This window comes from Balaenoptera borealis (genome assembly GCF_965194805.1).
Source record: "Balaenoptera borealis genome assembly, chromosome: 4".
Lineage (NCBI taxonomy): Eukaryota > Metazoa > Chordata > Mammalia > Artiodactyla > Balaenopteridae > Balaenoptera > Balaenoptera borealis.
Genome location: NC_138861.1, coordinates 123,580,041 through 123,607,296, shown reverse-complemented (window position 1 = coordinate 123,607,296; position 27,256 = coordinate 123,580,041). Strand labels below are relative to the sequence as shown.

General features: G+C 37.3%; 1 protein-coding gene and 1 pseudogene across 33 annotated transcripts in view; both read right to left on the bottom strand.

Annotated features, from left to right (window-relative positions):
- ANK2 (ankyrin 2) overlaps positions 1-27,256 on the bottom strand; it is a 688,006-nt gene that overhangs the window by 176,643 nt on the left and 484,107 nt on the right. For all 32 annotated transcript variants that reach the window (XM_082389582.1, XM_082389587.1, XM_082389568.1 and 29 more), the window contains 2 exons: positions 6,376-6,474; positions 3,769-3,867 (listed from right to left, as the gene is read on the bottom strand). In XM_082389582.1, the coding sequence (XP_082245708.1) occupies positions 3,769-3,867; positions 6,376-6,474 (198 nt within the window). The remainder of the gene's footprint in view (positions 1-3,768; positions 3,868-6,375; positions 6,475-27,256) is intronic.
- Positions 10,981-16,020, bottom strand: LOC309627561 (RNA-binding protein 42 pseudogene; annotated as a pseudogene). Its single transcript has one exon. The product of its transcript is annotated as an RNA-binding protein 42 pseudogene (transcript).

Sequence of the window (27,256 nt, the reverse complement as noted above, 5' to 3'; positions counted from 1 at the left end):
ATGTCTGCACAGATAGCTGGAAAGCATTCCAGCATTACTTATATAGGACTGTTTAAAGGATGTTAATATGTTTAAATTTTATGAACGTGCCTGCGTTTTTCAGAAAGCAAGCAACCACCTTCAAGGCAAATAGCATTCCTCAAATCACTCTAATTTGACTTCCAGCACCATTATTCCACCAAAACAGCTTTCACTGAGATCTTGATGAGATCTTCACAACATTAAATCCAGGAGACTAAAGAACCAAGCCAGAGAGCTACACGGTCGAGGCAAGGCTTAAAATCACACCAAGAACTGACTCAGTAGAGACTACACTGCTACCACCATCGAGCACAGAAACTTAAACATTTGTTGACTGTTATTGTATCAGTCACATAATTCTATTTAAAACACTTAAATTGCCCCTGCTAGTGTTCTGGAATTCTTCATGAATTAAGCACACTGCCTACCAAAATTGGCACTGTGGCCATGTGAAGGTCAGTCTCCTGTGGATCTCATAGCTTACGTAGAGAATGCAGAAAAATTCCACAGAGGCGTACATCTCCATAACCTAGGAGCCTGTAAATGTTTACTGAGTGATTGTTCCTTGGAGCTTTTCAGGGAGTTTCCTACCTTTTTAATTCAACAATAACCTTAGTGCTCCATTTCCAAGTAACTCGGAAGTTTGTCAAATGTAAACTACTAGGTAGTCACCCACGTTCCTATAATAACAGATTATTCTGCACCCACTTTGTATTATGTTCTTAAAAAGATGTAGGAGAAGGTATAATTTGAGTACAAACTTCAGAATTTATGTTGTGCATCTGGGATTCCTATGCCCTTTTTCCGGTTCTCAAAAGGGAGTGACTGTTCAACTATCATGAGCATGGCTCCTAACCATTCACCTGACATTCATTGTTGTCACACAAGAAATTTGCATCGTAAACAAGACACCACCAACAAGAATCATACATGGAGAAGGGTTCACATTCCCCCTCAACAATCCTTAAAACCATGCTTTTGGAATTTGCTCACACACAGGGCAAAATAATCAACCTCTTTTATATAAATTCCTGCCTTTTAACTTCAATTATTAAATTATAAAATATTCTAAGTAATAATAATTTTTGTTAATTGTTAATGATGGCTACCTAAATTTAATAGCAAATGATGACACAGGTCTTATCAAATGACTTACGCATTTAGAAAAGCACCCTAAATTTTAATTACTAATTGTTCTTACAGTATAAATTAAAACTTTCTCACAATATAAAAATCAGTGTGAAACTATCTGTCAGGATTTCCTACAATATAAATCTAAATAGAGCTAACTGAGTACAGTGCAAATAAAGATTATTTTAATCTCATCGATAATATAAATTTTCCTTTAAGATCTATTATCTGGCATGATTGTGACTATAAAGAACAGCCTCATTGACACTGAAGGCAAATCACTGATTAAATGGTTTTAGCTTGTTTTCCTTGAAAAGTCTCCAAAGCATCTAATGTCTCATAAAACAGTATAACAACTGATACAATTTTTAACAAGTTTTTACCTTGCAGCATTTGATACCTGTCAACTTTTATGAAATCACTATGTTCAACTAGTCATTTTGAGGAAAGTAAGCAAGCTCTTTTTAGAGATATTAACAGCACCAACATATATGTGAACGCCCTGTCAAAAGTAACCTCCTACGGGCGACGGAAGGCTTTTATTTCCATGCTTTTTTAAGAACACAAACTACTGATTCATGCATGTAGTTGAATCTATATTTAAACAATCTTACTGTGATATTCTTACACTCAGTTTTCTCTTACATTCTCTAAATCAAAGGTTCTCAGAATGTAGTCCCTGTACCAGCAGCACCAGCACTACCTGAGAACTTGTAAGAAATGAAAATTCTCAGGTCCCTAGCCAGGACTGAACCAGAAACTCTAAGGGAGGGCCCAGAAACAGGTGTTTTAACAAGCCCTGCAGGTGACACAGGCTAAAGTTTGAGAACCTCTGCTCTAAAGCAAAAAGATGTTCTCCAGCTGTAAAGAAAAGTTTTTATCCCTTACTTTGGAAGAGTCAATTCTGTAGTATCCTATGTCTCTAAGCCCAAGATGCCATTATACATTATAGAATACACCAGAGTTCTTTACAAATGATACCAATTTTTTAAAGAATTTCATTTAACAAAGATTTTAGAATATGGCATATTCTCAATAAATGTTAAAATATTGATGTGCACTTAACTAAAAATGTGGGTTGTAAGGGGAAAATGTGGTTATTCAAAGCAGCATGATATTACAGAGATAAAAATGGATAATGTCTTGTCTGTCATAATTTAAACAGATTCTTCCCTAAAATTAAGGTCAAAGAAAATAGGGCTCTTTCTAACTTTTCCCCATTGGTATTTTATGGGTCCAGAACTTGTGCCATTTATACAAGTAGAGTCATGTCTACACGATGAATCAATGAACAATATAGGTAACACATATTCCTATACAAAGGCCTTCAAAGGCCCAAAGAATGGATAGAGAGGAACTGGTTTATTTTGCCAATAGCCTGCATGGTGTGGCCTATGTTATTAGAAAGGCTAAAAACTTTAAAAAATAGAAGAAATGGATTTGATTATAAAGATATGCACCTCAATTTCTGCATAAATACATAACAGATACTAAGAGTAAAGCTCTGAGCAAAGCAATATTTTCTTCCCCTTTTCAACCAGAGAAAAAATAGGGATCAAATTTATAGTATGATGTATTTTGATTATTCTTTTAAAATTGTTCTTAATTTCATTTTAAGAATATCATTCCTTGTTCTATACAATTGTTATTACATGCATCATAAAGCTGTGGGTCTCGAATTTTCCTTTCCCTTAGGAGCTTTGTAAAAATCATATTTTATATGCGAAGTACCCAAAGTAGTGTGATTCCCACTTTATAGCAGATTTCCCACTGGAATACAAATCTTTTGAGAATTTTTTAAATTTAAGAAGAAGAGAAAATATTTTAGAAAGCAACATAACTTGCATGAATAATTCATCTTTCACAGACGTCACTGTCATTCTAGAAAAAACACTATATATTTTTTCTTTTTGCACTTAAAGACAATGATAGACTGTGAACTTGTCAAATTTTCAGTTATAAAAAGAGGAGATGATGTGCTAAGTGAAGTAAGTCAGAAAGAGGAAGACAAATGATATCAAATGATACCATACGATATCCCTTATATGTGGGATCTAAAATGTGACACAAATGAACTTATCGATGAAACAGAAACAGACTCACAGGCATAGAGAACAGACTTGTGGCTGCCAAGGGGGTGGTGAGGTGGGGGGAGGGACTGGGAGTTTGGGATGAGCAGATGCAAATCATTATATCTCTATATGGATGAACAACAAGCTCCTACTGTGTAGCACAGGGAACTATATTCAATGGTTTTCTATATGGTTTTCCTGTGATAAACCATAATGGAAAAGAATACGAAAAACAATGTATATATATGTATAACTGAATCACTTTGCTGTATAGTGGAAATTAACACAACATTGTCAACCAACTAGACTTCAATAAAATAAATTAAAAATAAAAAAGAAGCTAGAAAAAAAGAGGGAGATGATGATACATCACGAAAATAAGAAATGTCATGGCATGAGTTAATAAAATAACTTGCCCGAAATAAATCACAGAGTGTTTATAGTAAATCTATCTACCCAACAGCTGGCTAAACCCATTAAATCAATTTCACAAGGCTGTTCTAAGTTAAATTCATTTACATCAGAGAAAATCTGAATGTAATACCTGAGATTGTGCATTAATATTGGCTCCTTCCTTAACGAGAACTTTGACAACTTCTGCTTGTCCAGCCAAAGATGCAATGTGAAGAGCAGTATTTCCTTTCTGTTTTGGAGAAACAAAATGGAAAATGTTGGAGGCTTCCAAATTTTGTAGAAATCAAAATATACAGGTATTTTCAATTTTGCTGATGATTTGAAGTGGTTAAAACTTGTCATTCTATCAAGATTGCAGCCCACCTTGGGAAAAGATAATTTTTACCATCAAAACATTGGCCATCCCATACAGTGTCTTCCTTTTCTATCCTGCACAATTCCAGTTTAGTGTTAAGAACAGGAAAAGACTGAGTTCTTACTGAATCAAATAATCTGGGATGTGTGTACGTGCGTGTCTGTGTGTGTGTGTGTGTGTGTGTGTGTGAGAGAGAGAGAGAGACAATATTACCATTTACGTTATTACAACAAAAGAGTCCTACACCAAGATAATATTAACTAAAAAAAAAAACAACAAAGTTTATCTGAACCATTGAACTTATTTCACCTTGCAGAGAAACCTAGGAATTTTCAGTGGTAGAGAAACTGACAATTCACAGTTGTATTTCGAGTCACTGGAACACACGGTTGTTCAAAATATTTTGGGAATAAAATAATAAATTTCACATGAACTATACAATGTTACCAATAATTTCTAACATTTGCTACGTCAAAATTTATCATCAACAGTACCAAACAAAAATGAAAAATAATTTAAACCTATCATGAAAAGAAAATATAGTTTAAGAGACTGAAAGATGCCTATCATGGGATTAAAACAAATAACAAAAAGAAAAATAAAAACCAAGCAAATCTATACATTCAAAGCCATAAATTTTGGACACTAGTTCTCTTTCTGCCACCTACTCACCATGGGCCTTTATCCACTCGTACTATTTTGAAGGCTTAGTTGCCTTCTCTTTAAATGAGGAGATTTAATGAGATATTTTTCTGGATCTAAAATTCTACAGTTGTAATCTGTGATTAAAAATGAACCTATAGGGCTTCCCTGGTGGCGCAGTGGTTGGGAGTCTGCCTGCTAATGCGGGGGACACGGGTTCGGGCCCTGGTCTGGGAAGATCCCACATGCCATTGAGCAACTGGGCCCGTGAGCCACAACTGCTGAGCCTGCGCGTCTGGAGCCTGTGCTCCGCAACAGGAGAGGCCACGATAGTGAGAGGCCCGCGCACCGCGATGAAGAGCTGCCCCCGCTTGCCACAACTGGAGAAAGCCCTCGCACAGAAACGAAGACCCAACACAGCCAAAAAAAATAAAATTAATTAAAAAAAAAAAAAAAAATGAACCTATATTTTAAAACATCAACAGAGTTTAAAGGAAAGGAAACAAACGCTAATAAACAGTTAAGCAGGAAAAAGTGATTGGTTTAATGAATATATTAATATGAGCAACTCAGGGGAAGCAAATAATTTGATATACATTCAAACTGACATTCTTAAATATTTGTTGAACATTTATCTCATGTTGTCAAGAGAAATGTTAATAAAAATGTTTATTCTCTCTTTAAAGTAAGCAATTTCTTACAAAGCAAACTTATATTTTAACATCTTTGGAACTGCCAAAGAGTTTTTTGTTTGTTTTTGTTTTTAAGTTTCCACTAGAACTGCTGTACACTATACTGTGAGCAGGGTCAGTCTACATTTTGGCAATTATGTATGAGGTGTTGGAAACCCAGGTTAACTGGCCATATCCCTAATTTACTCCAGCACTCTGTCTATCCCTGATTAGACTAATGACCCAGCTGGGGGTTTGAGTGCCTGCCAACTCTCTCCACATCTCCCACGACCAAACCGTCACACTGCAGCCCTGGTTAAATGGCGTGATTCTGATTGGCTACTGTTTTTTTTCCAAATTAAAATTTCACCTTCTAAAGACAAAGATTTGTCACCACTGATATTTTTTTAAAACACCTGTTGTTCCTGAAATGATCCCCCAAAGACAAGGTTCAAATATATTTAACCAAAAGCAGTATCAACAAGGAAGTAACAGGTTGTAGTATACCAAGCATCTTGTAAATTCCTTTAAAAATGAGTCATATTTCTTTACAAACACATGTTACAGTGACAAAATCTAATTTTACCCTAATAATTCAATCCATGATCCCAAAATCTCTTTTCCATTAGAGTATAAAGGATCTGTATATTCTCTTACCAAGTTAAATGAATACATTAAAAGATATAACAACTGAATGAAAGCATGAAAATTACTTGTTCATTTCCACTGAGAAGTTTACTACATCAATTATTTCAAAAAATGAATTAACCTTGGGAAAATAGGTGCTTTTGTCTACAGAGGATTATATTAGTCTAGTCTCTCTGTGAATCAAAGGAAAAAAGATAGAATACTAGAAACTAGAGATACAGAATTCTTCAGTCTCTGATAAGTCCCTAAATGAAACCATTCAAACTCTGCAAAGTTTAATGGACAGAGTTTCAATTTCAGTTCTGCATTGTTAAGAATCTTTGGTGTTCCAGCAAACCTCTGAAATGTATAACCCGGGAAAAGAAGCTTTAAATCATTTCCTCTTTTCCAAGGAAATAAATCCTACTAGCATAAACATTACCTTAGTGGCAGAATCCACAGCGGACCCTCTTCCCAGCAGCTCGTGAACCAGCCCCACGTGGCCTTCCTTGGCAGCCAGATGGAGAGCGTTGAGTCCATTCTGAGAAAAGAAACAAACAAGGCCTCAGAAGTGGAGTAATGATGAGGCACACAGTTGCTGATCTTATGCAAGTATATAACCCAGAAGATAGACAGACTCTGATCCCCTCATTTTCTCTTTCTTTTTGCATTAGCTTGAAGCGATTAATTTCAGAGAGACTAATTTCCAGTGATTTTGATTCAGAGAGGCAAAGAGGTAAATATTCATTAGAAATGTGGATCTTCAACTTCATTTCAACAAACTTTCTTTTTAGACTAAGAAATATCTAAATACTTTTCCAATGAGGAAAGAAAAAGAGCAACTCTGTATCATTTGTTGTGCCAGCCAGAAATAAAATTCTGTATAGTTTCTAGAACATAAAGAGCTTTAAATAAATCTTACTTTTTTAACAAATGGGAGAGAAATGTCCTCTTCATAAAAAGTAATTACAGTGTCATAAGACAAATTCTAAGGTAACACAACTTTGTAAGGACAACATTGTACTTAAAAAAACATTTAGCACTATGTCACTAATTTGTCTTGAGGGTTTTTTTCAAAAATTTATCTTATAATCTATGATAGTACTGTAATATCTGGTTCCAATCTATCTAAATTCCTGAAAAATTCATTACTCACCATAGCATTGAAAAAACTCTTTGAAAATTTCACTAAATATGGTATCTACATATATTATACTGACAAAGTTTGAAAGCAGATCTTGTCATACATACAGGAAGAACCAAATACAAGTACAAATTGCTTCATGGCAGATTTCCTATTTGTGGTCATTGTATATCTTATACTTAATGATTTTCTTATGAAAAGTATTCAGGCTTTTATATGTGACTCAAAAATAAAGTAATATTTGTTTTTCTTCTTTGCAAAACATGGTCCTGGTTTGTCACCAACATTTAACTTTGAGTAGCTGACAAAGTTGTATTCGCTACTATTAATACATTCATGTCATGGTTTCCATATATTTACTGGCACAAAATGATAAGAATTAAATTTATTATTACCATTTATTAAATTAACTTTTGAAATTTATGATTATGTATATTCCTAGAAAATTTAACAAATGAATTAACAATATAATAAAAACTTGAAAAATATGAAGTTTTATGACCCCTGGTTTCTACTAGTATGCAAATGATGTTAATGGTGTTGACTGTACACAAATGATTCCGCAAAGAAAATTAATTTCACTCCCTTTACCAGACCAAGGAAAGCATTATACTTTAAAGTTGTTTTCTGAGTTAATTACTCAACACCCAGTCTCCTTAGCAAAAGGATGTATTTGATTTAAACAGAGGTAATCTATTTCACGAACAGTAAACTCATTCTAACAAATAAAGAAGGGAAAGCAGTATGTCCATTGGGTAGGAATTTTTAAGGAGCTAATTAAGCCTGATGATAGTTAAGAGCCTTTAACTTTCCCGATATCTTTTTACTTTATATATTCTTCAGCATGACATTTATTGATATTCCTAAGTTGTTTACAGGAAGAAATCTTTTACTCTGTATCATGAGCCATTGCTTAAATGTTTTGGAGAGTGGATCCATTCTTTCAGTCTGTAAGAATCAAATGTTCCAATCCTTGGGAATTTTTGAAATAGCCTAGCAAACTAATATTTAAATAATTTTGCATTTTAAGATGTTTCTTTTTTTTAAAGATGTTTCTTGTAAGAAGTTGCCTTTCCTTTTCCTCAATTCCTACCCTACACTGGCTTGAAAATGATCTCAACAGTGCATTCTGAATGTAAATTTCTATGACATTTAAAATAGAAAGGTTTGAGAATTAAGACTTTTTAAAGGTGTAAATTTTTATTTGATTACGTGAGTGACCAACTTTCTGAAGGTTAGAGCATTTACGATACTCTTCTCAATCTCCCCTCCGGGAGACATTACTCCCGTCACTACAGCATCAGCTCAGCTGAAAGCTTTAACTTGCTGTAGACCACACTGTTAGAACACTAAACTTACTATGTTCATGTTTCAATAAATATTGACAAAAACTTTTTTAAAAGTTAACAAAGGTAACAAGACACTATCTCAAATAGAATATAGTTGACACAATCTAAAAACTTATGAAGTTCAAATATATATTTAAATTAAACAATTTCAGGAGACATTATTCTAAGGAGGACTCCAATGCCAAACTATTTATCTTAGTTTACTCCAGACTTTTCTTTTCATGAATTCAAAACGTAGCCAACCTCATTTTCACACACACAAAAACACAAACAGAAAACATTTAAATCTGCAGAACAGGATAGAACATTTTCTCAATAATTGGCCAGCTTTCTTCTCAATTAATTACAAGGCTGGGATCTAAATTAAAAGAATTTTATGAGGACAAAGTACCTTTTTGGGGGGGCACAAAGATCCTACTACAAATCACTGCAATATAGTTGCAATTCATTTAAAAAGTCATTAAGAATATGACTAAAATTTTTTATATGAGGTAATAGTTCAGAAACGAAATTGTGTATAATATGTAAATCGAATTCAGGATATACATATGTCTTCAAGATTTCTATAACACTAATACTACCGAAACTAGAGTGATTATAAAGACACAGATGATAATAGGTGAAATTCTAATTATAAATGTTGTAAACTCTTAAGCTGCCTTCTTTTAAAATACAATCAAATTGGGACTGCTATCATACCGTTGAATTCATGTCCTTCAGCTGTAGGAAACAGAAGACAAGCAACTTTCTTTAAGCTAATGTTTTGGTTTTAGAATTTCTAACCCAAAATATATTTAATTAGCAATTGAATATGTTGGGTAATTGTTATCAGAAAAAGCAACTCAGCAGCAACTGGACTTAACACCAAAATGTTTGATCTTGTGAATATGAGCTAACATATAAATTAATCATGTTTAAAATGGAAAGTGATAAATAAACATATTTAATAGTACAGCTCAGGTAACTATTTGAGAATGTATTTTGTAGTTAACCCATTTGGGTGAGTCCCTCAGGTCATGCTTCTAAAATCCAAATTTCCCATAGGAGCTACACTAACGCTCTTCAGCTTTCCACAGTCAATTACCAATACTGGCCCATATTCCAAAGGATGTTTTGTTGTTAGATATTTTTCACTTTGTTGGATGTGGGGTGGGAAGGAGGTAGACATGCAGAACTGATCAGACTTTTTGTATTTGGGTTCAAATACAGGGCAGGACCTAGTATTTTCCCAGTAATGCCTCCCACACATATGGTGTTTGAGGCACATAGGTCCTTTTTTATATCAAAACAGAAGATATTGTCACTTTCTGCATTTATTAGAACACTCATGATGAGCTTACTGAGTTCTGGCCAAAAAGTGTTCTGAGGCAAACTCATATTTAACAGAAACATTAACTATTCATTCTCCTAGATTAATATCAGGGTAGACATTCAGTGAGATCACCAAAAAGCAACATACCCGGGCCATGTTATCTCTATTCCCTACAGAAATGGCTTCACGGAATCATAAAATGTTACTACGAATTTGGTTTTTACATAAGGCAGATACAAGCAATGTCCATTTGAGCAATATTTATGTCCTTGTGTCTATTTTAGATGGGTTATCTTGATGAGCTATTGTTGAGTTCAATAACAGGAAAATTTTTAGTAATAGGAAAAGCCACTATGCTTATTCTCACTAATCTTTAATTAAGGAAAATTGCATAATTCAATGTGTTTGTCTTTTTTCACTAGTTTACAGGAAACACAGAATAAATTCAGTATCCATTGGAATTAAGTAACACACATCCTTATTCCTCTCATCTTTTTACTTGGTTTTGCTTTTGTCTTGTTTAGTTTCATTTTTAATAATATCAGAATTACAGTATACGAGTGAGTGTGTATATATTGAGTATATGTTGTGCCACCAATACTTCATGGCAAAAAAATTGTCAGTGATTTTGTATCTAAAACAGCACTATGCCAAGTGCTATTCTCACTTGGTTTGATGTATTCCCTACCTGATAGGATTTACAGACAGCAATTATACTTTGGTAAACAGAGTTGCTGATTCTAATTAGCTACTCAGTGACTCAAAATACTGACCAACACTTTGGAAAAAACTTAGAAAATTTTAAATGATTCAAAAATCAAAAACAAAATTTTAAGAGAAAAATTCAAGAATTAATTAAATCTGAAAAATAGTAGGCTAAGCAGTGAGTTAATATCCTCAGTATGTTTGAGAATAAAATCATTGGTATTATAATTCTGTTGAAGCAAACCTGGAGGAAAATAAATAAATTCACAGTAAAAAGAATTTAGATGAGCACTGGAAGAACATCCTTATCACTGAGTTAAAGAATATTGGAAATATTTCTTTTTAAGCTTTTAAAAGTTTAAATATTTCTCATTTGTATGTGATTGACTGAATGTGGGGATTTTCTTCCTTTTTCTTTCTTCCCTTCCTTTTTATCTTTTAATCCTTCTTCTTCTTCTACTACTTTTTTTTTTTTTCTTTTTGAGACAGTGTGGTCAACTGCAGGAATAACATGGTGAGGGGAATGATAAGAAATGCACAATAAAGATGTTTAAAAAAAAAAAAAGAAATGCAATCTTCTCCTTGCTCCACTACTAACCAGAAGTGTGGATTTGGACAAATCACTTAACCTCTCTGTGGTCTAATGGTCTTATCTACAAATAATATTTATAATGATGACAATGAAAAACAATGATGACGATGGTAAAGAAATAAACATTCATGAGCACCAGTTATGTGCCCATCATTGCTTTAGCCTTTTTTGGGGGGGTCGGGGCAGGGATGAACGTAAATTTATTGAAACTGGTTTTGGGGAGGATGGGTGAGTGGACAGTTATGGGTTTTCCAAAAAGAACTGTGGGTAGCAGCCAGCGCCCAGCCAAGAGGGAGCGGGTGCTCAGCCACAGACCCTATCTCAGTCCCAATTTCTCCTCCTGCTTCTTGCACTCAAGGCCCAGGTTCCGGGCCTTCCACGTGCTCTTGCGCAGCTTGGTGGGGTGCGAGCCTACGTACTTCGCATTCATCTCAACGCATGGAGTGCATATAGTTGCTGGGGTCCTTAAAGCTGAAGAAGCTATAGCCCATGATCTTGCCAGTGCGCTTGTCACAGATGCCCTTAGCCTTAAAGAAGCACGGGAAGGGGAAGGGGCTAAAGGTGAGTTCCAAGATGGCATCTCCATTTCATTGCCCAGATCCCGACAGAAGATTCGGAAACCATCTGCATCCCACTCCAGCAGGCTGGGGTCCTCCCAGCTGCTCCCAGCTGCCGGTGCGAACGCTGCGTCAATTTCTCTGGCTTTCCTTTCTTCTTGTCCTCACCCAGGGATTCTGGGATCTAGAGGGTCACAAGGCCAGGGCGAGGGGACAGGGGCCAGGAGCTAAGGAATGTGCGCTGGAGGCAGTAAGCCTGGCACACTACTTCCAGCAGGAGGGGCAGGGGCTCAGGCAAATCCATGGTCAGGGCCAGTGGTAGGTGGCCAGGGCCCAAAGACCAGGACCAGCTGGGGTGCTTCCTGCCCTCACAGCCACCAGCACCCTAGCCTCCTCCAGCCCAGCTGCTGCCACCACCACTGACTCTTCCTTCTCTTCCAGAAGCAACCCCAGGCTGACGCCCAGCTCTCGGTATGCTGCTGGCTCTTCTAGGAGAGGCCTCAGAGCAGCCATGGAACCCAGGGAAGGGCTTCAGGAGCCCGAGCCATTGGTGACAGCATTAGAGGTGGTCCAGGCAGAAAAGGGGGCCCACGAGGGCCTGGTGAGGGGGCAGCAGGGCCATGGGGTGAGGACTGCCTGCTGCAGAGTAAAGAGCAGAATGTGCTCTCTGTAGCAGGTGGGGGACTAGTGCTGGATACAGGAGAGAAGCCCTCTGTGGTGGGTGCCACAGCTGCTCATGGCAGGAACAGGGCTTCTCCAGCCTTTGGACTGTCCAGTTGAATCCAATCACGGGGGCCAAATGCACCTGGAAAGGAGGCACACCACAAAGGGAGGGTCACCCACCATGGGAGGAACCACTGTGGCCACGGTGGCTGCCCAGGCCGGGAGAGTCTGTTGGACCTGCTGGTATGTTGGTCGCTATCATTGGGCAGGCACAGGAACTGCTGGGAACTGCATCGCTTCTACCATGGGGACTGTGGGCACTGGGGTACAGCAGGCATAGCAGCTGGGATTCTGGTTACCAGAGCCCCAGAACTTCCTGCTCAAACAGGGCCGTCTCCGCCTCCATCTCTTCCAAGCTTTCCTTGCTGCCCTTGCCCGGGTGCTGGCACCAGGGCCCAGGACCACAGGTCCTCCTGCACCTGGGAATCGCAGGGCTGGCCTGCCACCTGCTATCATTACTGTGGCAGCATCCTGAATGGGGACGAACCAAAGCAGGCTACTACTGATAAGTCTTTGATATTGGCTTTATGGAAGTTAACGTGGATAAAAGAATATGAGCTTGAGTCGTTTGAAACAATCAAGAAATATTCATTGAGCTGGCTTATTGTGAGCAAAATATTGATTGGGCTTATAGACCCATGAGTCCCAGGCAAGATATCACTTTGATCTACAATTTTTGGAATAATTCTATTTCTATATAATATCATTAAAATGACTAAATATACCATGTAGTTTAAAAATAAGATCTTAAGGCTACTTTGAAACAACCATGTGCACATTAATCAACCTTAAAGGACAGAGTTATCTTTTTTGTTTAGCACTTCTATTAAATTTTTATAAAGCAATATTATAACATTTTGTTTATAATCAAATTTTGCAATAAGCTCTATTCTCCATTTCTCTTGATGATTCTATGAGATATTTTGCCCATTGACTGCTTTTCTATGATCATATAAAACTAGTGGATGAAACCCCAGGTAGAACCAATAAAAATTTTATAGAACCATTTGAGCATTGGTTACATTTCTGGCACATATGGAAAATGTATAGATTAGTCCATTTTTTAAAGTTGAGGAACAGATTCAAGAAGATACAGCTAAACATACATGAAACTTAAATGCTTGCATCAAAATCCACTAAACTGTTTTGGATCTTAGGACAAATCTGTAATTAATATAAACTTATCAGTTAATCAACAAGCATTTGCTAGTTACCCACCAAGTACTCAGCTCTAGGTGCTAGGTTCTAAGGGAGGACCAGTGACATAGTTTCCGTCCCCAGAGAGCTCCTCAAATATTTATTATTAAACAATTGAAAATCACCTCTGCACTAGCATATACTCATCCATGATTTTTTCAAATCTTTGGCTATTCTACTTTGCAAATCTTACATGCTGAATTAAGGGTCCTCCAGTCTGTCAGAAAAGTACAACTAACTTAATATACAACTTCCTTAATAACATTAAAATTTAAATATTTGAAAGGAGGCAATTGCAAATATGAGTTCTTGAAAATATTAAAGGAAAAAGATGTAGGGCAAATGGATACATCAACGGGCAAATAATAAAGAAGAGAAAGTGAAATTTGTTCCCTAACCTCCACACCACCCCCACTCATAACGGGGCTCCTGTGTCAGAGATGCCCTAAATGAGGAGCTCTTTTCAAGAGGAACTACATGCCCACATATAGAGATACAAATAATTATGAAATGCTGTTTACAGTTTCACTCTGCCATTACCATAAATGACACTGGTGAAAGGAATCATCTATATAATGGGAGGAAAAAAATCAAACTCAAAATGAAAATGACCTGTTTACATATTCCCAATCCAAATCCCACTCAGTATACTCATCCATAATCTATCTGCACCTTTCCCACCTCTTTCATGGTGGCTGCTCTAAACTAAGAGTACTCACTATGATGGAATTAAGAATGTATTTAGTTTTCATGAAGAGGGGGAAAAGCAAAGCACGTGTCATCTTTTGTCAGTTGAACTGATCTTACTGGGTCTTTGATGTCCAAAGATTTCTGATTTAATATATAAATCAAACTATGGATGACCCAAGAAAAAACTTGTTTTATTAGTGAGTTATTCTCAAATCCTAGAGGCTTTCTTTTTAATTCCCAAATGATGAATATTTAAGGAGGATTTACTAAGTCTTCATCAATTTAAAAATATTTACAATGAGGCTTGAAATTTGGTGGCTCATTGGTCATTTCATAGGGAAAAGGCTTAGAATAAGAGTGCTTCGAAGATATGACTTTATATAGTTTATTTCTGGATCTCCATTTCAACCATAGTGGAAGCCCATCTAGCGCTCCTGGCTGGTAGCTCCCTTTTTGGCCACTGGTCTTTTCCCCTGTCTAGCCCCATCAAATGTTTCAGTCATACAATCCCCCAAATACGGAGAATGACATTAAATATGATGGTGAGTTAGCCTGGGAGAAGAAAGAGCTATGAAAATTCTTCAAAATTTAACCAGGACCAAGAGGGATGAAAGATTATGAGAGCTGAGAAATAGATACTTAATGAATGAAAGAGAAGCTTAATGACATGGATATCATTATTACATTTTATATTTTACATATATCACATTATTATATTTTATAGATGAAGATACTAAAATTCTCAGAAGCCAAGTGATTTGCCTCAAAGATCTTTACCACCAAGAAGAGGAAGAGCAAAAATTCAAACTTAGATCTGATTTCCAAGCTCATGCTTTCAAAAAAGCTAAAATAATTAAGCTCCACACCAGTGTTTCAAACTGTAGGTCATCATGCACAAGTACATCATAAAATCTGTTTAATGGATTGCCAATCAATGTATATTTCAAAACATGAAGTAGAGCAAAGAAAAATAGAGTGCACTGTGGATGGCAAATGTTGATTTTGTTTTGGAGGGGTTTTTTTGGTGAAACTTTACATACACATACATGTGTACACACGTCTGCATGTGCATGTGGTGTGCACCTGTGTGTGTGTGGGTGTGCGTGTGCACACATGCTTCTCTAGATTACAAAAAAAAAAAAAAAACTAAGGAAGTTTAGGCAAGACCCAAGACATGAGGGCCTCTTGGGGAAACAAGATGTTGTTTCAAACCAAATAAGTAAAAAAGCTGATGCTCACAAAGAGCATTCTAAGAGAGGAATGGTTTTTATGATATGCTTATTTGAATTTTATGAAATCAACAATTTTCATTTTAGATGAGTGCTGTGATGCAAATAAGATGAATAATGTTGGGACAAACAAGAATACTTCCTTTTGAAAATACTAGCAGAATCATGGTTAAACCACATCTACATCTGGGGTTCCAAGAGGGAGTGTGGTATAGTGGAGAACACACATGTTAGAGTTCCTATTCTGTCTCTCCATTACTAGCAATATAATTTAGTTTCTTCACTAGTAAAAGGGGAAGTTTCCACTCTGCCTTCTATAGATAGTTACTTAAAAGAGAATATAGAGGGGCGCCTTCAAGATGCTGGAGGAGTAAGATGTAGAGATCCCCTTCCTCCCCACAAATACATCAGAAATACATCTACATGTGGAACAACTCCTACAGAACACCTACTGAACGCTGGCAGAAGACCTCAGACCTCCCAAAAGGCAAGAAACTCCCCATGTACCGGGGTAGGGCAAAAGAAAAAAGAAAAAAATAGACACAAAACAATAGGGACGGGACCTGCACCTCTGGGAGGGAGCTGTGAAGGAGGAAAAGTTTCCACACACTAGGAACCCCTTTCACTGGTGGGGACGGGGGATGGGCGGGGAGGGAACTTCGGACATGAAGGAGAGTGCAGCAATAGGGGTGCAGAGGGCAAAGCAGAGAGATTCCCACACAGAGATCAGTGCGACCAGCACTCACCAGCCCGAGAGGCTTGTCTGCTCACCCGCCAGGGTGGGTGGGGTCTGGGAGCTGAGACTCGGGCTTCGGTCGAAGCCCAGGGAGAGGACTGGGGTTGGCTGCATGAACTAGCTGGAAGGGGGCTACTGTGCCACAGCTACCCAGGAGGGAGTCCAGGAAAAAGTCTGGAACTGCCTAAGAGGCAAGAGACCATTGTTTCCTGGTGCACGAGGAGAGGGGATTCAGAGCACTGCCTAAACGAGCTCCAGAGACGGGCGCGAGCCACAGCTATCAGTGTGAAAACAAGAAACGGGCAGGCATGAGATGCTAAGGCTGTTGCTGCTGCCACCAAGAAGCCTGTGTGCGAGCACAGGTCACTATCCACGCCCCCCCTCCCGGGAGCCTGTGCAGCCCGCCACTGCCAGGGTCCCGTGATCCAGGGACAACTTCCCAGGGAGAACACACAGTGTGCCTCACGCTGGTGCAACGTCACTCTGGCCTCTGCCACTGCAGGCTTGCCCCACATTCCATACCCCACCCTCTCCATGGCTTGAGTGAGCCAGAGCCCCCAGATCAGCCGCTCATTTAACCCCGTCCTGTCTGGGCGGGAACAGACGCCCTCAGGCAACCTACATGCAGAGGCGGGGCCAAATCTAAGGCTGAACACTAGGAGCTGTGCGAACAAAGAAGAGAAAGGGAAATGTCTCCCAGCAGCCTCAGGAGCAGCAGGTTAAATCTCCAAATCAACTTGATGTACACTGCATCTGTGGAATACCTGAATAGACAACGAATCATCCCAAAATTGAGGCAGTGGACTTTGGTAGCAACTGTAGACTTCGGGTTTGCTTTCTGCACCTAATTTGTTTCTGGTTTTATGTTTATCTTAGTTTCGTATTTAGAGCTTATTATGATTGGTAGATTTCGTTATTGATTTGGTTGCTCTCTTCCTTTTTTAATTATATATATATATATATATATATATTTTTTTTTTTTTTTTTTTTCCTTTTTCTCTCTTTCTGAGTGTGTATGTGCATGCTTCTTTGGGTGATTTCGTCTGTATAGCTTTGCTTTTGCCATTTGTCCTAGGGTTCTGACTGTCCGTTTTTTGGTTTGTTTCTTTTTTTGTTTTTAGTATAGTTTTTAGACCTTGTAATCATTGGTGGATTTGTTTTCTGGTTTGGTTGCTCTCTTCTTTCTTTCTCTCTTTTTTTTTTTATTAATTTTTTATTTTTTTATTTTTAATATTTTTTTCTATATTAACATTTTCTTTCTTCTTTTCTTTCCTTTCTTTCTTTCTTTCTTTCTCTCTCTCTCTCTCTCTCACCCTCTCTCCCTCCTTCCCTCCCTCCCTCCCTTCCTTCCTTTTTCTCCCTTTTCTTCTGAGCCATGTGGCTGACAAGCTCTTGGTGTACTGGCCGGGTGTCAGGCCTGAGCCTCTGACGTGGGAGAGACGACTTCAGGACATTGGTCCACCAGAGACCTCCCGGCCCAATGTAATATCAAACAGCGAAAGCTCTCCCAGAGACCTTCATCTCAAGGCTAAGACCCAGCTCCACTCAACGATGAGCAAGCTACAGTGCTGGATACCCTAAGCCAAACAACTAGCAAGACATGAACACAAACCCACCCATTAGCAGAGAGGTTGCCTAGAATCATAATACGTTCACAGACACCCCAAAACACACCACCGGACGTGGTCCTGCCAACCAGAAAGATGAGATCCAGCCTCATCGACCAGAACACAGGCACCAGTCCCCTGCACCAGGAAGCCTACACAACCCACTGAACCAACCTTACCCACTGGGAGCAGACACCAAAAACAACAGGAACTACGAACCTGCAGCCTGCAAAAACGAGACCCCCAAAGAAAGTAAGTTAAGCAAAATGAGAAGACAGAGAAATACACAGCAGATGAAGGAGCAAGGTAAAAACCCACCAGACCAAACAAATGAAGAGGAAATAGGCAGTCTACTTGACAAAGAATTCAGAGTAATGATAGTAAAGATGATCCAAAATCTTGGAAATAGAATGGAGAAAATACAAGAAACGTTTAACAAGGACCTAGAAGACCTAAAAAGCAAACAAACAATGATGAACAACATAATAAATGAAATTAAAAATACTCTAGATGGGATCAATAGCAGAATAACTGAGGCAGAAGAACGGATAAGTGACCTGGAAGATAAAACAGTGGAAATAACTACCGCAGAGCAGACTAAAGAAAAAAGAATGAAAAGAATTGAGGACAATCCCAGAGAGCTCTGGGACAACATTAAATTCACCAACATTCGAATTATAAGGGTCCCAGAAGAAAAAGAGAAAAAAAAAGGGACTGAGAAAATATTTGAAGAGATGATAGTTGAAAACTTCCCTAAGATGGGTAAGGAAATAGTCAATCAAGTCCAGGAAGTGCAGAGATCCCCATACAGGATAAATCAAAGGAGAAACACGCCAAGACACATATTAATCAAACTATCAAATACTAAATACAAAGAAAAAATATGAAAAGCAGCAAAGGAAAAGTAACAATTAACATACAAGCGAATCCCCATAAGGTTAACAGCTGATCTTTCACCAGAAACTCTGCAAGCCAGAAGGGAGTGGCAGGACATATTTAAAGCGATGAAAGGGAAAAACCTACAACCAAGATTACTCTACCCAGCAAGGATCTCATTCAGATTTGACAGAGAAATTAAAACCTTTACAGACAAGCAAAAGCTAAGAGAAATCAGCACCACCAAACCAGCTCTACAACAAATGCCAAAGGAACTCTTCTAGGCAGGAAACACAAGACAAGGAAAAGACTTGCAATAACAAACCCAAAACAGTTAAGATAATGGTAATAGGAACATACATATCAATAACTACCTTAAATGTAAATGGATTAAATGCTCCAACTAAAAGATATAGACTGGCTGAATGTATACAAAAACCCGTACATATGCTATCTACAAGAGACTCACTTCAGACGTAGGGACACACAGACTGAAAGTGAGGGGATGGAAAAAGATACTCTATACAAATGGAAATCAAAAGAAAGCTGGAGTAGCAATTCTCATGTCAGACAAAATAGACTTTAAAATAAAGTCTATTACAAGAGACAAAGAAGGACACTACATAATGACCAAGGGATCAATCCAAGAAGAAGATATAACAATTGTAAATATTTATGCACCCAACATAGGAGCACCTCAATACATAAGGCAAATGCCAACAGCCATAAAAGGAGAAATTGACAGTAACACAATCATAGTAGGGGACTTTAACACCTCACTTTCACCAATGGACAGATCATCCAAAATGAAAATAAATAAGGAAACACAAGCTTTAAATGATACATTAAACAAGATGGACTTAATTGATATTTATAGGACATTCCAGCCAAAAACAACAGAATACACTTTCTTCTCAAGTGCTCATGGAACATTCTCCAGGATAGATCATATCTTGGGTCATAAATCAAGCCTTGGTAAATTTAAGAAAATTGAAATCGTATCAAGTATCTTTTCTGACCACAACGCTATGAGACTAGATATCAGTTACAGGAAAAAATCTGTAAAAATTACAAACACATGGTCGCTAAACAATACACTATTAAATAACCAAGAGATCACTGAAGAAATCAAAGTGGAAATCAAAAAATACCTAGAAACAAATGACAATGAAAACACGACAACCCAAAACCTATGGGACGCAGCAAAAGCAGTTCTAAGTTATAGCAATACAATCCTACCTCAAGAAACAAGAAACATCTCAAATAAACAACTTAACCTTACACCTAAAGCAATTAGAGAAAGAAGAACAAAAAACCCCAAAGTTAGCAGAAGGAAAGAAATCATAAAGATCAGATCAGAAATAAATGAAAAAGAAATGAAGGAAATGGTAGCAAAGATCAATAAAACTAAAAGTTGGTTCTTTGAGAAGATAAACAAAACTGAAAAACCATTAGGCAGACTCATCAAGAAAAAAATGGAGAGGACTCAAATCAATAGAATTAGAAATGAAAAAGGAGAAGTAACAACTGACACTGCAGATATACAAAGGATCATGAGAGATTACTACAAGCAACTATATGCCAATAAGATGGACAACCTGGAAGAAATGGACAAATTTTTAGAAAAGCACAACCTTCTGAGACTGAACCAGGAAGAAGTAGAAAATATGAACAGACCAATCACAAGCACTGAATTTGAAACTGTGATTAAAAATCTTCCAACAAACAAAAGTCCAGGACCAGATGGCTTCTCAGGCGAATTCAATCAAGCATTTAGAGAAGAGCTAACACCTATCCTTCTCAAACTCTTCCAAAATATAGCAGAGGGAGGAACACTCTCAAACTCATTCTAGGAGGCCACCATCACCCTGATACCAAAACCAGACAAAGATGCCACAAAAAAAGAAAACTATAGGCCAATATCACTGATGAACACAGATGCAAAAATCAACAAAATACTAGCAAACAGAATCCAACAGCACATTAAAAGGATCATACACCATGATCAAGTGGGGTTTACCCCAGAAATGCAAGGATTCTTCAATATATGCAAATAAATCAATGTGATAAACCATATTAACAAATTGAAGGAGAAAAACCACATGATCATCTCAATAGATGCAAGAAAAGCTTTTGACAAAATTCAACACCCATTTATGATAAAAACCCTCCAGAAAGTAGGCATAGAGTGAACTTACCTCAACATAATAAAGGCCATATATGACAAACCCACAGCCAACATTGTTCTCAATGGTGAAAAACTGAAACCATTTCCACTAAGATCAGGAACAAGACAAGGTTGCCCATTCTCACCACTATTATTCAACATAGTTTTGGAAGTGTTAGCCACAGCAATCAGAGAAGAAAAAGAAATAAAAGGAATCCAAAATCGGAAAAGAAGAAATAAAACTGTCTCTATTTGCAGATGACATGATACTATATATAGAGAATCCTAAAGATGCTACCAAAAAACTACCAGAGCTAATCAATGAATTTGGTAAAGTAGCAGGATACAAAATTAATACACATAAATCTCTTGCATTCCTATATACTAATGATGAAAAATCTGAAAGAGAAATTAAGGAAACACTCCCATTTACCATTGCAACAAAAAGAATAAAATACCTAGGAATAAACCTACCTAAGGAGACAAAAGACCTGTATGCAGAAAACTATAAGACACTGATGAAAGAAATTAAAGATGATGCAAACAGATGGAGAGATATACCATGTTCTTGGATTGGAAGAATCAACATTGTGAAAATGACTATACTACCCAAGGCAATCTACAGATTCAGTGCCATCCCTTTCAAACTACCAATGCCATTTTTCACGGAACTAGGACAAAACATTTCACAATACGTATGGAAACACAAAAGACCCCGAATAGCCAAAGCAATCTTGAGAAAGAAAAACAAATCTGGAGGAATCAGTCTCCCAGACTTCAGACTACACTACAAAGCTACAGTAATCAAGACAGTATGGTACTGGCACAAAAACAGAAATATAGATCAACGGAACAGGATAGAAAGCCCAGAGATAAACCCACGCACATATGGTCACCTTATATTTGATAAAGGAGGCAAGAATATACAATGGAGCAAAGACAGCCTCTTCAATAAGTGATGCTGGGAAAACTGGACAGCTACATAAAAAGAATGAACTTACAACACTCCCTAACACCATACACAAAAATAAACTCAAAATGTATTAAAGACCTAAATGTAAGGCCAGACACTATAAAACTCTTAGAGGAAAACATAGGCAGAACACTATGACATAAATCACAGCGAGATCCTTTTTGACCTACCTCCTAGAGAAATGGAAATACAAACAAAAATAAATAAATGGGACCTAATGAAACTTAAAAGCTTTTTAGTGCAGCAAAGGAAACCATAAAGAAGATGAAAAGACAACCCTCAGAATGGGAGGAAATATCTGCAAACGAAGCAACTGACAAAGGATTAATCTCCAAAATATACAGCAGCCGATGCAGCTCAATATCAAAAAAACAAACAACCCAATCCAAAAATGGGCATAAGACCTAAATAGACATTTCTCCAAAGAAGATATACAAATTGCCAACAAACACATGAAACGATGGTCAACATCATTAATCATTAGAGAAATGCAAATCAAAACTACAATGAGGTCTCACCTCACACCAGTCGGAATAGCCATCATCAAAAAATCTACGAACAATAAATGCTGGAGAGAGTGTGGAGTAAAGGGAACCCTCCTGCACCATTGGTGGGAATGCAAATTGGTGCAGCCACTATGGAGAACAGTATGGAGGTTCCTGAGAAAACTAAAAATAGAACTACCATACAACCCAGCAATTCCACTACTGGGCATATACCCTGAGGAAACCATAATTCCAAAAGAGTCATGTACCACAATGTTCATTGCAGCTCTACTTACAATAGCCAGGACATGCAAGCAACCTAAGTGTCCATCAACAGATGAATGGATAAAGAAGATGTGGCACATATATGCAATGGAATATTACTCAGCCATAAAAAGGAATGAAATTGAGTTATTTGTAGTGAGGTGGATGGACCTAGAGACTATCATACAGAATGAAGTAAGTCAGAAAGAGAAAAACAAATACCATATGCTAACACATATATATGGAATCTAAAAAAAAAAAAAAAAAAATGGTTCTGAAGAACCTAGGGGCAGGACAGGAATAAAGACGCAGATATAGAGAATGGACCTGAGGACACAGGGAGGGGGAAGGGCAAGCTGGGACGAAGTGAGAGAGTGGCATGGACTTATATACACTACCAAATGTAAAACAGATAGCTAGTGGGAAGCAGCCGCATAGCACAGGGAGATCAGCTTGGTGCTTTGTGTCCACCTAGAGGGGTGGGTTAGGGAGGGTGGGAGGGAGACGCAAGAGGGAGGAGGTATGAGGATGTATGTATATGTATAGCTGATTCACACTATTCATATGTATAGCAGAAACTAACACACCTTTGTAAAGCAATTATACTCCAATAAAGATGTTAAAAATAAATAAATAAAAATATAAATAAAATAAAATGGCAAAAATGCCCAAAAAAAGAATATAAAGTAATGTATGTTTATGTTATTTGGACTCTCGCAAATGTAAGATATTATGATTTCCTGGTTAGATGCAGAAAGTAATAAATTCACACATATTCCTAATTCTTTGTTTTCTATCACAGAGATCTGATTAAAGATGATGAGCTGAATTGAGTGCTTTTTCTTTCATGGAAGGGGCCACAAGCAGATGGCACTCTGAAGTCAGAAGTCCATGTTGAGTTTCACTGGGCTAAAATCATGGTGTCAGCAGGCCTGCATTCCTTCCAGAGGTTCTAGGGTAGAACAGTTCTTTTTGCCTTTTCCAGCTTCTAGAGGCCACCTGCACTCCTTGGCTTGTGTCCTCTTCCTCCATGGTTAAAGCCCACAGAGGCATGTACAAATTACTCTTGAATTGAGTATTTTGGGTCTAACATATAATGCTTACCTGGGCTGGGGAAATTATTAAGTTAGACAGAAATGATTATTTTTAAATGTATTTTGAATTCTAATGAAACCTAAAAAGTAAATGGGAACCTAGCATCTTAGTAGTCATCCTGTCAAAAATTCAAAAAGCTGTTATTTTACTACTGAGTTTTAACTCTCCTAAGTTAAATGTCATTTTCATGTGGTCTCATTTCTCTGGTTAAATTAATTTTATGAGAAATGATAGATAAATTATTTCTTTAGTATTTGACTTAACATGTGTTAAAGCAAGACATCTGACTTAACATGAAGCTCAAAGACAGAAAATTATTTGAGCTACTTATTATAATAGTCATGGTTTAAAGAGATTTAGACATTAAAAGTCAGCAGCAAATTATTTAAATAAAACCTAAAACTTATTACAGTTTATTCTCATGTGTCAGGCTTAGATCTAAGCTTTTAATTGCATTAACTCATTTAACCCTGAATTGAACATTATGAGTTATGAACTACCTGGTGATTCTAGCTCAGAAACTGTATTCTTAACCCTTACAATTAAAACAAAAAAAACACTATGGGTTCTGCATTATAATTCTATTTTGCTTTCTTTAGACCTCAATTTTTCATTAACTCTTAATTGATATTTTTTAGAATAAAAATATCTCAACCTCTGATAATAAGTCAGTAGTTAAGGAGAGAAATTATTTCCTTTAGGCCTGTAGACTTACAATGTCTAAGAGTGTCAAAATTAGAAAGGAATTCTATGATGAATTCTAGACAGTTATAGTATTATGTCCATGCCAAGCTTAGTTAGTTTTTTTTTTAAATTTATTTATTTATTTATTTTTGGCTGTGTTGGGTCTTCGTTTCTGTGCGAGGGCTTTCTTTGGTTGTGGCGAGCGGGGGCCACTCTTCATCGCGGTGCGCGGGCCTCTCACTGTCGTGGCCTCTCTTGTTGCGGAGCACAGGCTCCAGACGCGCAGGCTCAGTAGTTGTGGCTCACGGGCCTAGTTGCTCCGTGGCATGTGGGATCTTCCTGGACCAGGGCTCGAACCCGTGTCCCCTGCATTGGCAGGCAGATTCTCAACCACTGCGCCACCAGGGAAGCCCAGTTAGTTTTAATTTAACTTAAAACTGGAGGAAAGGGGTTATGTTTGGTTGATCCCATAAGTTACTTACAGTAGTAAAATTCTTTGGTTCTTAAATGACAAGTAATGAGAGTATAATTTCCAGAAGATTTAAAGAAAATATTCACTAGACGAAGTCTCATCTTTGTATATTTATCACTGACTCATTTAATATTTCAATCAACTCATCTTAAAAGAGGGCATTAAAAACATGGATCTTCTTCTGACATAGAATTTATCAAGATTGGCAAGCAGGGGAAGGAATGTATATCAGAATTAACCAGTAACTTTTTTTTAAATGAAACGAGAAAACTCCTCTAGTGGGGCAGCCTGAAGTGGATGTGCCTCCAGGGGCCAAGGGTGAGGTTGAAGTGAGAGAGGGAAAGAGTGGCAGGATCTCAAAGGGAAGGAAGCAAGACAGGAGCATGGAACCTAAAAAGGTTCCACACAGCTCATTCTAGCATGTGCTGTGTCCGCCTACTTCTAGTGAGGCACAAGAATACTGTCCACAATATTAAACTCAGATAAAAACATGGCACAGAGTTTCAAATTAATGTAAACTAGAGAAAGCTTAAATTCAATAATTAATAATAACTGAATATCAGTTATTCACCTAAACTTTTTTGTACCTGTATTGTATGCCAAGCATTGTGCGAGGAGCCAAGTCTACATTTCCAGGTACCCATAAAAAAATCTAGTATTGTTATTATATAATTAATAATTAATAATATCCCCCCTTTTTTACAATTTTAATTAAAAATAAGCCAAATTTGGCTTATTGTGCTCTAAAAGAATATGGGAAGAGTGATGAGGGAGCCATCAAACAAGAAAAGTTAGCTTATAGGAGTCTTCCAAGTACCACACCATCACTCTGCTTTCCATCATAATATTGGGTTGGCCAAAAAGTTCATTCAGGTTTTTCCAGACGATGTTATGGAAAAAACTTTTTGGCCAACCCAATAAAATGATTCCTGCGAATTGCATTCAGTATCAATTTCAGGTTTGTCTGCGATACACAAGCCAGCTTAGTCACTTTATCCTCTGAACAATCACAAAATTTGGTTCTTTTCACAATTGATTGTGTTTTGTGTCCTGTTTATCTTCCCAACAAGGCTTCTTATGAACAAAAGTCAAATCTATTCACCTTTGTAACCTCTACGCCTAATATAGTACCTAGCACAAGGCGAAGGATACTGCAGTAATATTCTTACAATGAATGAGCTAATGAATAGTATGGACCATGCAGAGGTTAACAGGATTTTGTTTAATTCATCCGGTCACTGTTCATTTTATCAGGAAATGTGGTCAGTGCACAGACAAGTCAGGTACAACTACGTCCACCTCTAGCCTTTAAACACAATCAGGAAAAGTGCACTCTCTGAGGCTGAAGCTGGTTAACATTAATGTGTATAAGAGCAAATTAGACCGTGAGAGAAGGATTTAATCTAAAGTGCCTTTTCTCAGCCTGGAATCCTTGGATGTGCTCTTGAGGATCTCAGAATTCTCTGAGAATTTTTTTAATCTGATATTTTCATTTAACTGCCAATCTTAAAAAAATTAATAGACATATATGCTAGATCATCTGGGTAAATCACATTTAATTAAATATCATCTAGTAATTTCTTGTTCTTGTGTTCTTGATTGATTCCAAGGGATCATTTAAAGGAACATGAATTTTAATGCAGGATTTCTGAAACTGAAGCATACAGATGTATTCTCAAGGTTCCCCAAAAAATCTCCTTTTCTAAGTAGAAGAAATACTACCTCAAGAGATGGTCTGTAAACATAACCTGATGAAACTTGGGTCTTTCCATTCGGAAAGCAGAATAGACGCTTGAGGAGGCAAGACTAGAACCTTCCTAAGTATTAGAAGCTTTACTATGTCCCACAGAATTACAAGTTGTCTGAAAGGAATAATGACAATTTTGATTAAGTTGGAAGGAATAAACTTGTTAGAACTTATCCAGAATTTGTACATCCAGCTACTCTAGCTTGAGTAAAATCATCCATTGTGGCCAGCCCAACTTTTTGTTAATTAACTTCTCTCCAACTGCAACTGTCACAGCCATAATTTGGTCTCCTGAATGAGTGTGTGCAACACAGTGGGTTTTCTCACGTATCTCTTGAGCCCAAAGTAGTCTCCCTTTAAGGTAGAGAAGTATGTTGTGAAGATTACATACATAAAGTATGTAACACAGTGATAAGCATGTAGTAGGCATGCAATAAAGAAACTATTATTTGATATCATAGGTATTATTATTTCCCATTTCATGAATGGATTATTTGACTCAGAATAATTTAAGTGATTGGCTCAATGTCTGTGTTTATTCAATTATTCATTTATCAAATATTATGGAAACCTATTGTGTGCCAATCCTGGATCTTATTCCTTCCAGCAAAGTGCCCTTTTCACTAAACAACACTGAAGCTTAAATACTAGTTTATAAATCATTCTTTGTGACCTGGTTCATATAAGCTAGTAACTGTATTTAGATTGGTACACTTCAT